The 13,413-nt window shown below is 60.1% G+C and overlaps 1 protein-coding gene across 1 annotated transcript in view; it reads right to left on the minus strand.

Moving 5' to 3' along the window:
* Nucleotides 1-8,779, minus strand: part of LOC139833946 (uncharacterized) — a 70,783-nt gene extending 62,004 nt beyond the window's left edge. Inside the window, exons 1-7 of the mRNA XM_071824322.1 lie at nucleotides 8,731-8,779; nucleotides 7,947-8,194; nucleotides 7,625-7,843; nucleotides 6,567-6,863; nucleotides 6,343-6,459; nucleotides 5,931-6,213; nucleotides 5,391-5,693 (exon numbers count right to left, since the gene is read on the minus strand). Coding sequence (XP_071680423.1) covers nucleotides 5,391-5,693; nucleotides 5,931-6,213; nucleotides 6,343-6,459; nucleotides 6,567-6,863; nucleotides 7,625-7,843; nucleotides 7,947-8,194; nucleotides 8,731-8,779 — 1,516 coding nt within the window. The remainder of the gene's footprint in view (nucleotides 1-5,390; nucleotides 5,694-5,930; nucleotides 6,214-6,342; nucleotides 6,460-6,566; nucleotides 6,864-7,624; nucleotides 7,844-7,946; nucleotides 8,195-8,730) is intronic.
* Nucleotides 8,780-13,413: the final 4,634 nt, after the last annotated feature.

Here is a 13,413-nt window from a genome sequence, read left to right on the forward strand (position 1 = left end):
GCAAGACCGGCGGTGGAAGCCGAAGTACACCTTTGAGCAAATGCTCGACTCGCCGTGCAAGTACCACAGCGGCAAGAACCCCTCCAACCACACCACCCGCGACTGCCACTTCATGAAGCGGCTGACAAGCGGTGAACCTCTACCGCCTCCACCCCCGCCTCCACCAGCCGGCGGGTCGGGTGGCCCAGCCGGCGCAGAGAACGCCAACCTCGAGCACCACGAGGCTAACCAAGTGCACCATGGCGGCCGATATCTGGCCGAAGACGCCACCTACATCATCTTCACCTCCGAGCCCGAGGACAGGACGAGCCAAGAGCGCCGTTCCCTCGAGGTCAACGCGGTCATACCGCCGGTCCCCCAGTACCTAAACTGGTCAGAGCAGGCCATCACTTTCGATCGCCGTGACACACCGGCTGTCCTGCCGAAGCCGGGCAGCTACGCCATGGTCCTCGACCCCACCATCGGCACAACCCGGCGCAGCGTGCGTTTTTCGCGCGTCCTCATCGACGGCGGCAGCAGCATCAACATCCTCTACCGCGACACCGCCCGCAAGCTGGGCATCCAGGAGGCCGAGTTGCGCCCCACCCCCACCGTCTTCCACGGCATCGTGCCAGGCCATTGCTGCCAGCCGATCGGCCGGATCACGCTGGAGGTGATGTTCGGGCAGCCGGATCACTTCCGCACCGAAAGAATCGAGTTCGAGGTGGTGGACCTCGTGAGTCCCTACCACGCGCTCCTGGGCAGGCCGGCCCTGACCAAGTTCATGGCGGTGCCCCACTATGGGTACCTGAAGATGAAGCTGCCTGGCCCCAAGGGGGTCATCACCGTAGCCGGCGACTATCGCCGCTCCATGGATTGCGCCACGCAGAGCTCCAAGATGGCCCCCACGCTGGTCATCGCCACCGAGAAGCAGCTCATCCACGACGCCGTTGCCCTCGCCAAAGCCGCGCAGACGGACATGCCGGCTGCAGTGCAACCCGGCTGGGACGACTCACTTCCAGCCGGCCGACCACACCAAGAAGATCCTCCTGGACCCGGCGCAGCCGGACAAGTTCGTCACCATCGGTGCCGGCTTGAACAAGAAATAGGAAAGCGAGCTCACCAGCTTCCTCCGTGAGAATCGGGACATCTTCGCATGGACTCCAAGAGACATGCCGGGTGTGCCGAGGAGTTGGCTGAGCACCACCTCCACGTCCGGCCTGAAGCCAAGCCGGTGAAGCAGCCTCTCAGGCGCTTCGCCGAAGAACGAAGGAAGGCCATCGGTGAAGAAATCGCCCGGCTCCTAGCTGCCGGCTTCATCATGGAAGTGCTGCACCCGGACTGGTTGGCGAACCCGGTCCTGGTTTTGAAGAAGAACGGCTCCTGGCGCATGTGTATCGACTACACCAGCCTGAACAAGGCGTGCCCGAAGGACCCCTTCCCCCTGCCGCGCATAGATCAAGTCATAGACTCGACTGCCGGCTGTGAACTGTTGTCTTTCTTAGACGCCTATTCAGGCTACCACCAGATTCCTTTGAATCCGGCTGATCAAATAAAGACTTCGTTCATTACCCCGTACGGGGCTTACTGCTACACGACTATGCCATTCGGCTTGAAAAATGCAGGCGCCACCTACCAAAGGTGCATGCAAAAGTGTTTGCAGGATCAAATCGGCAGAAATGTTCACGCATATGTGGATGATGTCGTTGTAAAAACCAAGGAGATGCCTACCCTCCTTGACGACCGAGAGAAACCTTCACCAATCTGAGAAGATTCCGGATGAAGCTCAACCCGGCCAAGTGCACATTCGGCGTACCGTCTGGCCAGCTCCTCGGCTACCTCGTCTCTCAGCGAGGGATTGAAGCCAACCCGGACAAGATCAGCGCCCTGGAGAAGATGGAACTGCCGCAGTGCCTCAAGGACGTCCAGAAGTTTGCTGGCTGCCTGGCCTCCTTGAGTCGCTTCGTCAGCCGGCTGGGAGAGAAGGCACTGCCCCTGTATCAACTAATGAAGAAGGCGGACAAGTTCATCTGGTCACCGCAGGCGGATGAAGCCTTCCGTGACTTAAAGCGCGTGCTCTCAACCGCGCCAATCCTTGCAACGCCGGCTTCAATGGAGCCGATGCTGTTGTACATCGCAGCCACCAACCGAGTGGTTAGCGTTGTCCTGGTGGTGGAGCGCAAAGAAGCCGAAACAGAGAGAAGCTGGTCCGGCGCCCGAGTCTATTACCTCAGCGAAGTGCTCTCCCGATCGAAGCAAAACTACCCCCACTACCAGAAGGTCACCTACGGGCGTCTACATGGCGGCCAAGAAGCTCAAGCATTACTTTCAAGAACATCCCATCAGGGTGGTTGCGACAGCGCCTTTGGCGGAAATCATCGGCAGCACGGATGCCAACGGCCGGGTTGCCAAGTGGGCCCTGGAGCTAGCCGCCCACACTATCCTCTACGAGCCACGCACAGCCATCAAGTCGCAGATCCTCGCGGACTTCTTCGTCGACTGGGCTGAGATGCAGTACCTGCCGCCTGTGCCGGATTCCACACATTGGAAGATGCACTTCGACGGCTCGAAGATGCGCAACGGCTTGGGAGCCGGCATCGTCATCACCTCTCCCAAGGGAGACCGGCTGGACTACGTCCTGCAGATCCACTTCGCCGCATCCAACAATGTGGCGGAATATGAAGCGCTCATTCATGGGCTGAAGCTGGCCAAGGAGATTGGCGTGCGTCGCATACTTTGCTTCGGCGACTCCGACTTGGTCATACAGCAAGCATCTGGCGACTGGGACGCGAAGGACGCCAATATGGCCTCGTACCGCTTCCATGTCCAGCAGCTATCCGGCTTCTTCGACGGCTGCGAATTCCACCACGTGCCACGAGCAAACAACGAGGCGGCTGATGCCTTATCCAAGATTGGCTCAACCCGGCAAGCCATCCCGCCGGGTGTCGCCTTGGCGGTTCTCAAGAAGCCGTCCATCATACCGTCACCGGACTCGGATTCAATATTCGTGCCGGCTGACCCGGGGGCTGCTCAGTCCAACCCGGGGGCTTCATCGCCCAAGTCGGGGGCTAACAAGCCAAACCCGCCGGCTAGCATGCCGAACCCGGGGACTTCTCAGTCCAACCCGGGGGCTTCATCGCCAAACTCGGGGGCTAGCAAGCCGAACCCGCCGGCTAGCAAGCCGGACCCGGCGACCATGCAGTCGAATCCGGAAGCTCCCACGCAGGAGGCCCTGTTGGTCAGCGTATTCGAGATAAGATGCGTACCTTCATGGGCACAAGAATTCCTCTCCTACCTCACCGACGGTGTCTTTGCTGATGATAGAGTCCGGGCCAGGCAGATTGAGAGAAGGGCCAAGGCCTACACCATCATCAACCACCAGCTGTACAAACGCAGCGTAAGTGGGGTGTTCCAGCGGTGCGTCGAGCCGGCTGAAGGGATTGAACTCCTACGGGAAATCCATCAAGGAGAGTGCGGACATCACGCCTCATCCAGAGCCATAGTGGCCAAAGCCTTCCGGCACGGCTTTTACTGGCCGACTGCGCTCAGAGACGCAGAAGATTTGGTGAAGAAGTGCAACGGCTGTCAGCGCTTCGCAAAGCAAAGACACCAGCCGGCTTCCGCCTTGAAAACCATCCCCATCACATGGCCATTTGCCGTATGGGGCTTGGATATGGTGGGCCCATTCAGAACAGCGCGAGGCGGCATGACACATCTCTTGGTGATGATTGATAAATTCACCAAGTGGATCGAAGCCAAGCCAATCAAGAAACTGGACGGGTCCACAGCCGTCACATTCCTCAAGGAAATCATTGTGAGATTCGGCTACCCCCACACCATCATCACCGACAACGGCACCAACTTCTCCCAAGGCATCTTCTCTCGCTATTGCGGGGAAATGGGAATCCGGATGGCCCTATCTTCTGTGGCACACCCAGAGTCCAACGGACAAGTGGAAAAGGCTAACGGCTTAGTCCTAGCCGGCATCCGGCCCCGGCTGGTGGAGCCGCTCGAGCGAGCAGCCGGCTGCTGGATTGAAGAATTGCCCAGTGTGCTGTGGAGCCTACGCACAACGACAAATCGCTCAGTCGGCTTCACACCATTTTTCCTCGTATACGGGGCCGAAGCCGTCCTGCCGACTGATATCGAGCACGACGCGCCAAGGATCAAGCTCTACACAGAAGCCGAAGCCAAAGAAGCTCGCGAAGATGGAGTCGACCTGGTCGAAGAGGCCCGGCTGCTGGCTGAGTCTAGATCTACCATCTACCAGCAAAGCCTCCGACGCTATCACAGCCGGAAGGTCCAGCCCTTAGCATTCCGAGAAGGAGACCTAGTGCTCCGGCTGATCCAGCGGACAGCCGGACGGCATAAACTGTCATCCCCATGGGAGGGTCCCTTCATCGTGAGCAAGGCAGTAGGCAATGATTCCTACTATCTCATAGATGCCCAAGAGGCTAAGAAAAACAAGCCGGACAAGGCTGACGAGGAGACTAAACGTCCCTGGAATGTCAGGTTACTCCGCCCATTTTACGCATGAGAGCAGGAATGTATGTATCCCTTGTATCCCCTTTGTGAGTTATGAAAAAGCTTGCGCCAAGAGCGCCGTTTCCGACAAGTTTTTCGCATACTTTACCTTGTTTCGCCAATTGGCTTGAACCCTCTCACGCGGTCGGCTCAGTAACGTGATCCGGTTTCCGACAGCCGGCTTCCGACCAGCTACAGACCGCAACCCGGCTGTCCGGCTGGCGGGAGTAAGGCCTAGGGAGCCGGCACGCGAAAAACGACTAAGGGAAAGAGTAAAAGCGAGTTGACTTGCAACTTTTCCTATAAGTGCCGGATTGCCAAATTCAGCTCGTTCGACTGAAATACTATCGGCCTCACCCAGCGGCCCGCTCTTGATCCGGCGACGGACCGCAAGTCGGACGTACGACCGGCAAGGGCACAGCCAAAGAGTGGGGCGGATGGGAAAAAGCGAACGAGTCGAAAGAAAGCAACTCAGCACATAATTGGTTAACAAACACATTAAAGTGTGGCATAATTAAAAGGCGATAATATTGTCTTACATCTGCACCCGGCATCCCGGGGATTTAATAAATTGTCTTGCAAAAGAACAACTGAAAAGCAGGAAATCTAAGCCGGAGGGGCATCAGTGGAGCCGGCGGCCGGGTCGTCCTCAGGCACACCTTCCGCCTCCTCATCATCCAGGTATTCTCCATCGGATGGAGGAGGGTTCGGGTCCGCGACGAAGAGCGTCTTGTCGACGAAGTCGGCGATGGTGCTGGCTCGAGCAAGGCGGGCGGCCTTGAAGTCGGCTGGGAGCTTGTCCTCCACGCCGGCTCGCCGGAACTCAAGCTGCCCCAGGTCCACCTCGTTGTACCAGGAGAGGACGAAGGACAGTGCCATATCGGCACCGGCGCGCGTGGCCGACTCTTTCCAGTCAAGGAAGCGGTCCGGCGCCTGCTCCATCGAGGAGATGAGGCCGGAGATGTCTTGCAGCGCCGCCTCCCCAGGCCACAGCATGGGCACCAGCTCTTCGGCCGCCTTCCGCAGCTCCCAGCCGAGCTTGGTGACGGGCTCGATGCGGGCAGCCATGGACGCCAGATGGTCCTCCATGGAGAAGTACTCCGAGCTGCCCTCGCCGGTTTCCCGCCTCCTGGAATCGCGCGCGACGCCAACGGCTGCCAAAGCCGCCTCCTGCGTCTCCGGGAAGGCCGCTGCAAGAAGAAGAAGCAAGTCAGAAACCATCAAAGCCGAAATAAGCTGAAAAATGCAAATTTTCGAAGTCCTAAACCAAAAGGAAAAGCCTGGCGGCAGCCGGCAAGAACCGACTGCCGCCAGCCCGAAGATGAGGGTAGCGAAGAAATAAGAAGTTTCTGCTGCCGGCTACCAACGAAAGTCGGCAGTCGACAGCTGAAAGCCGGCAAAGGGAAGGAACATAAAGATGCACTCACCCGCCAAGCCGCGATCAAGCGCGCTGAAATCGTCGGTCCAACGCTTGGCGGTAGCCGTCAGCTCCGTGGACTTGGCAGTGACCTCCTCCTGCAGCGCAAGCCGCTGCTTCTCCACCTCCGACAGCCGCCGGCTCAGATCATCCACCTTCTCCTTCTCCGCCGTCCTGAGGGAGTTGAGCTCGGTGATGTGGTTCTTCTCCAGCAGGCGCAGCCGTGTCAGCTCCTGCTCAGCCAGCTTGAGCTTGCCGGCGGCGGACCGGCCCGTCTCCTCGCTCTCGGCGCACTGCGCGCGAGCGGCTCGGAGATCCGACTCCAGCTGCGGGACTTTGGCGGCTTCAGCTGCGGGGCGGCCGGAAAGAAATGTCAGCCAACCAAGATTAAAAAAGAAACAAGACATCAAGTTGAAAGAAACATAGAGCTTACCCTTGACAGCCTCCAGCTCGCGAGCCAAGCCGGCTCGCTCGATCTTAGCCTTGTGGTAGCTGGTCACCACCTGGTTGTACAAGAAGGTGCGCCGCTCCTCAACCGTCTGAAAGAATCAGTTGCTTAGACGAAACCTGGACTGGCTTCAGGCAGCCGGCCCACGTCTCGGAGGGCTACCAGGACAAGAAAATTGCAAAAGAAAAGAAAACACACCTTCTCGGCATCCTCCAGCGTCGCCAGCTGGGCAAGGGTCTCGGCGGCCTTGGTCTTGAGGCTGGCGCGATAGCCGGAGAAAAGCATCTTCATGGGCGCCGTGCCAGGCTGCCCCTCCCGGCTGAGTACCTCGCAGGAGTTCGCCTGATGCCATGCCCTCTCCATGGTTCCTGCCGAGCCGAAGCTGGAGTCGGAGGCGGACGGCACAGCCACCAGCCGGGCACCCTTGGCCACATGAAGGCCCTCAGACGGGCCCGCTCCGCCCTCCGTCCTCACCAGCGCGCGCGAGTCGGCGCCCTCCGTGCGCGCCGGCTCGTCCCTCGCCGGCTCCTGCCTGGTCGGCTCGTCCCTCGTCGGCCGCGGCGGCGGCGTCGCTCCGGGCGCAGCGGATGGCCCAGCCGGCCCGATTGTCTCCGGCGCACAGGGCGCCCTCCGGACTCTCGTCCAACTCCACCATGGTGGGCCTGCTGCCGGCTCCGGCCGCAGGCGGCGCGGCCCTGCCGGCGCCAGTCCTAGGGAGCAGCCCCGCCGGCTCCGGCCCGCTGAAGGCGGCATGCCCCGCCCGGCCCCAGCGGGCCGGGTCCGGAAGAGGCGTCCGGCGCGGGAACATGTCGTCCAGCGTCGGCTGCCGCGTTGGTTCGACCCGCATGCCGCGATCGGGCGCGGAGGCCAGCGGCACGGCAAAGGAAGACGCCCACTGTCGCAGCGGCGGCGGCGGCGTAGGTGCGCGCGAGGAAGGCTGTGGCGTCTGCTCCCTCCTCTGGCGCGGAAGCGGCGACACCACGCGTGGAGCTTGCCGGGAGCCGCCGCCCTGGGCAAACTTGATAGGGGCCCTAGCCGGATAAACAGAAAGATAATAAGCACAAAAGTAAGGAAAGAAAAGGAATCAAACAAGAAAAAGAGAGAGAGAGCTCACCCGGCTTGCTCCGGGACCTTCTTCGGCTGATGCCGGCGCTGTTTCTTCGCCCTCGACTCCGCGGCGGCGGTGGAGCCGGCTCTCTTCGTGCCCTTGGGCGCCGAAGTCGCCGTGGCGCTTGGCGGCCTCGTGCGCGAGGCACGGCGGGGATTGGCCCCGTGCCGGACGTCGCCGGCTCCTCCTCCTCCTGGTGCTCTGGTGAAGGGGGCGGATTGTGCTCCCCCTGGCCGCCTAGATCAGGCGCCTGCGGCAGGTCGTCGTCGCCGGCATGGTCGCCGGCTTGGTCAGCCGGATCGACGAGATCCGGCGTCCACCTCTTCGTCGCCAGGTCGCCGTCCTCGGCGTTCTGGCGCTCAAAAACCTAGAAAGACAGAAAAACATGAGCATAGCCGGACGTCGGCAGAAGAAAAAGGAAGTCGGCCTCGCAGCCGCAAGCCGGAAAATGGCAAAGACACGAAGCTTACCCGCGCCGGTGGATGGTTCCTGTCGCAGGGCACCAGCCCGTAGCTCCAGTCCTCCGCCAGGTTCGCCTTGGTGATGTGGTTCACCCGGCTGGCCACCTGGGCCTTGGTGAGCGGCACCTTGGACGTCCGGTTCGGATCGAACCGGCCGGACATGTGCCCGATCTTGTGGGTGCGCATCTGGAGCGGCAGCACCCGGCGCTCGGCGATGGTGCAGAGAAGATCTTCGGCAGTCAGCCCGCCAGCGGTGGCTGTCGCCAGGAGATCCCGAGCAGGTTCACCTCGGCGTTACGGTCCGTCGAGCGGGCGTTGTGGCTCCAGTTGATCCGGCCGATCGGAGGAGCCGGATTGAACTCCGGCAGGTTGATCCGGTCGACGAGCTCCCTCGTTGCGCACGTAGAAGAATGACATTTGCCAGTTCTTCACCGAGTCGACGGTGGGGATCTTGGGGAAAGGCGTACCAGGCCGGGTGTAGATCGAGGCGGCGCCGCAGGCTCGCAGGCGGCCGTCGTTGGTCTGCGCCTTCAAGAAGAAGAGCCGGCTCCTGTCGTCGAGGTCGGGCCACACGCCGGCGTAAGCCTCCATGAACGCCACGAAGCAGCTCAGGAGGACGCACGCGTTGGCCGGCAGGTGGTGCGGCTGAAGGCCGAAGTGGTCGAGGAATTGCCGGAAGAACGGCGAAGCCGGCAGACCCAGCCCGCGGTCGAGGTGCGCGCCGAAGACGACGCGCTCGCCGTTCCTCGGCTCGGGCTCCGTCTCCTCGCCGGGCACCCGCGTGATGACCGACCGCGGAACTCGCCGGAGGCGTACGAGCGCTCGATGTCGTCCTCCCGCATGTAGGAGCCCTCCACGATCCACTGGGGACGCCATTGACGAGGTCGAGGAAGAAGATGACCAGGAGAGGCTGAACGGCGAGGAAGAACCTTGCGATCGCGGCGGCGACAGCGGCGGCTGAGGACGCTCCGTCGAGACGCGCGCCCCGTGGCGCCGGATTGGCGGGGTGGCGGCGGCGGATCGGTGGAGATTCGCCCGCCGGAGTTCGCCAGCGGAAGATGTTCGCCGGAGCAGCAGTGAGCTCGAGCGCGCAGAGGATAGCGATGGGAGCAAGAGTGCGAGGAAGAAGAAGTGGCAAGTGGCCGCCTCGAGGCGCCCCCGCGGCATTTATAGCCACCCGACGCGGGCGGTTGGCCTCCAAGTGGCGGTCGTGGGCCGTAACTCCTCCCACGTCGCCGGATTTACTGCGCCGTAACTGCGCCGTAACTCCTCCCACGTCCACGACGGTTACCGAAAACGGCCACACCACGCCGCCCACTACCGCACCGGATCCGGGGAACATTGATGTGACCAGACGAACCGACCACCGGGCCGGGCGTCGACCCGTCAAGTCGGGCGCAGACCCGAGGCGGCGGAGACTCCGGCGCGCCGCAAGCCGGAGCCGGACCAAAAGTTCCACTCAAGCCAAAATTCATCAGCAAGGCGGAGGCGCCGTCAGATCTTGCAAGAAAGCAAAAACTGTACAAGTGTAAGCGGCCGGCGGGGAACCCGCCCGCAGGAACGAGCCGGATGAGGGCGCAGCCGGCTGAATGGAAATTCTCGGTCGGCCCCTCCAAGTGCCGTCTAATATATTCAAGAAGCCAGGAAAACCTGCCTAGGTCCTTCGGGCGCGAGGACCTTGCCAGCTTCGGGGCTAATGTCGGGGAAGACCCGGATAGGGCAATGGACGCGGAGCAGCCGGCTGGCCGCCGGCCGGCTCGCGGCAAGGCCGGGCCGAGGAGCAGCCGGCCGGCGCCGTGGCCGGCTGGTCCGGAAGCCGGCTGGCTCTAGGTCCTAGTCGGCCTGGCTACGGCCACCAATGCCGTAGCTGGGCCGGCTTCTACAAGCCATATCCGATCGGGGTTTGTACCTCGGACCGACTCGAGGCTGGCGAGTCTTGCACTTTGGAAGGAACCGGGTTGGTGATCCGGGTTCCTAAAGTCCACGCTGACTCCATCTTCCGTAGCGCGGGGCACCTTTGTGGAGCAATAGTGCCGCGCGATGGACAGGCCGTCGTGGCTTACGACGATCCGTATCGCTACGGTGGCTGACGGCGACAGGACACCTCCTCCATACCGCTGACCGTGGCAGCCGGATGGGACAGGCCACGATGCCTCAACCACTCCCGACGTCACCGCCTCGGGAAGGAGCGGAAGCCGAAGCCGGCCCAGCCGGCCAAGAACTATAGGGTCTTATATGTAAAGTGCCGGTGCCTATATAAGCCGCACTACCCCCTCTCGTGCAGGGGATCGATCATTTATTGCTTTCACCTACCTACAGAGCTGCCCTGTGAGAGAGACCATCGTCTTCCTTAGCCTCTCAGGGCCAGCCGGACACAGCTCTAGGAGCACCACTGTACTGTGTGATCATCATATACACTCATAGCAGGAGTAGAGGTTTTACCTCCACCGGAGGGCCTCGAACCTGGGTACGTCGCCGTGTCGCTCGTGCCCATACCCGCTTCCGGATACCGCCGTGAGATCCCTCAGGAACCACTTCGATTAGCCACCCTATGGCATATGCCGTGACGATACCACGACATCGTACGCCTCCGTCCTCGTCAGGTTTGAGTCCTTTGTCCACTCAAAGCCAAGGCTTGCTGTGAAAGAAAGAGGTTCAGTTCCGTCAGAGAAAACATGCAAGGTGGTCGGAGCAACGACGCGGAAAAATGCTTACGGAAGATAAGCTTGTCAATGGTTTCCGCCTCCGCTTCCAGGGCTTTGTTCTTGGCAATCAGGGAGAGCGCGCGGCCTTGGCTTTTCTCCAGCTTGTCGATCAGTTCCGCCTTCTCACGGGCATGCTTCTCGGAGAGCTCCTTCCTCGCCTCAGTCTCTTTGCTTGAAGATTCTTTCATGAAGTTTTGGAGGGACTCGTTCTCCGCCTCAAGCACCTTGACCTTGGCGGATAGTTCATCAAGCGAGGAATGCTTGGCAGTTTCTTCTGAAAGCAGAATTGAACATGTTATGCACCCTGAACTGTCAGCGCAAAACAAAAAGTGAAGATCCGGATCTCGTACCTTGAAGTCGGGTCTCAAGCAGCTGGATAGCCTTTCGACTATTTTCCGCGTGTTCGCGCAGTCCCTCGATCTCCTTGATTTGCTCCAGCACGTGAATGCGCAAATCTTCGTGCAGTTTCCACGTGGACTGAGAAGCAGCAGAGAGAGTCGGATATTAAAATCTGGGGGGCTGGCAAAGATTTCGAAGACTTGGCGAAGATTTCAAATTTCCGCCTAACAGTACATTTTGAGAAAGCATCGGCTAATACATGTTACACGGAACTATATCACCCAATGCTTGGGGGCTAGTATTACCTGCCGCACTTCCTTGTGCTTGGCGAAAAATTCCTTCAGGCTGTCCTCCAGTTCCGCGAGATAACCCACCTCTTCCTCCGGCTTCCCCCATACCTTGTTCAGCATGGCGGAAACTTCCGCGTGACGCTCTGCGAGGGTAAGTTTTTGGAGGGATGGAGTTGGCTCGAGGCTGACGCGGGTCGCATTGGTAACTTGGAGGAGCTTGGCCTTTTGCTCTTGCTCCTCATCAGTAGGTCCCGCGAAAGCGGAACTTGGTTGATCTGGTGGAGGCATGGGTGAGGAGGTCCCCTGGGTGGAGTCGCCATGGTGGGCAGGGTCTTCCGGAAGGTCATCAAGGTCAATGATGTCCTTCGGATTTGGCTTGCTGGCAGATGAAGCCTTAGGCGGAACTTCCACCTCAGGAGTGATAGGGAAGGAAGCCGGAGATGGTTTGACTTTCTTCTTGATGACCCTTGGGGCCTTGGGAGGTTGGCTTCCGGAACTTCAGGAAAAGTATACAAATATAAGCAAGTGTTAAACCAGAACTTGGGTCTCGGAAGAAGACGCTTACCCGGAAGGCTTGAAAAAGTGCTGGATGGCAGGCTGCCCTTTGTTGCTGGTATTAATCAGCGCGAGGCGCTTCTTTTCCGCCTCAGCTTTCCGGGTAGCCGCGATGCTGAGCGTTTCGCGGGGGCGTTTCGCGTAAGGGCTGGAAGGGGCTGGTTTCTTCCTCTTCGCGGGACGTGGAGCTTCAGGAGCTTCCGCCTCTGACGTGGCCTCCGGATCCGCGTGGCCGGTGGATGGGACTCGGAGGAGAGTTCCGAGCTCATTTTCCTCAAGCGCCTCGAGCTAGTTCAAAGTTACACTTAGCAAAAGTTTGAAGAAAAACGATAAACCAAAGTCAAGACGACGTACCGCAGTTCCGGTTCCCTCCGTGTGGATGTCTTTGTTGCATACGTGAACGTGGAGTTCACGTGGGATTTTGATGAGGACCCGGATCCTCTTGTCGATGGCGTCGGCGGAGAGATTATCCTTGGTGGCGCGCATCGGATCGTCGCGCCCTGTGTATTCAAACATCAGGCGGTCCCTGTGCTGCAGCGGCTGGATCCGCTTCGTGAACCAGGAAAGGGTTAAATCCTTCCCTGTAAGCCCCTCCTCCGTGAGCTTGCAGATCCGCCGATGGGGCCGCGGGTCAGCTGTGGCGAGTCGGAGAAGTGGGGGCAGTGCGTCCAAGACGGAAGCTCGGTGGCGGGGCAGTTCTTGAAAGGTGGTAGCTTCTTGTCGCTCGCGGGGTCGGAGACGTCCTTTAGATAGAAGAAACCCCCAGACCAGTATCTCGCGGATTCATGGCGGTCGGTGGGGGGATAGACGCGACCCGGGCGGATGATGAAGGTGACAGATCCGCAAGTGGCCAACTCGGAAGTTTGGCGGATCTTCTCCTTTTTGACAGAGAAATAGTACTGGAAGAGGGGAAGCTCTGGAGTTACCCGGAGGTGGCCTTCGCAGAGAGCGATGTGGTTGCTGATGGCGAGCACGCTATTCGGAGATATGTTATGGGGTTGGAGCCCATACGTCTTCAGAATCTCCCGGAAGAAATCCGAAGGCGGAAATGAAAATCCGCGCTCCACCAGTGCCTTCGTCAGCACCATTTCGTCGTCCCTTGGAGCCGGAGCTGGTTCATCCGGAACTGACCTCCAGCTTCCGGGTTGCAGGAAGCCCTCCGACTCGAGATTCTTCAGCTCCATCTCAGTGGTGGTGCAAGGCCACCACTTCCCCTTAGCTTCGGAATCGCGCTTCCGAGCTTTTGACTTCTTGGCAGCTTCTTCTATTTGCTGCTCCGACTGGCCCGCCCCAGAGGTTTTCTCCGGGTGCGCGGAGGTCCCCTCAGTCTCCTTGCCGGAATCCTTTGAAGGGTCCAGCCTGATGGGGACAAAGGGAGGAGGGGCGGAGGAAATTGGCGTCACCATGATCGGTTCCGAGCTCGGAGGCGGAGTCGTTGAAGACATCTGAAGAAAAAGGTTGGCGGAAACTTTCCTTAGTCGGATCTCACTTCGTCTTCCCCAAGTCCATCCCTACCAACTACGGCGCGAAGTTTGAGCTCGAGGTTTTACCGTAATGGCGCGTGCGGTGGTCGGAGTTGCCGGCGGC

The sequence above is a fragment of the Lolium perenne genome, chromosome 7 (assembly GCF_019359855.2).
Source record: "Lolium perenne isolate Kyuss_39 chromosome 7, Kyuss_2.0, whole genome shotgun sequence".
NCBI lineage: Eukaryota > Viridiplantae > Streptophyta > Magnoliopsida > Poales > Poaceae > Lolium > Lolium perenne.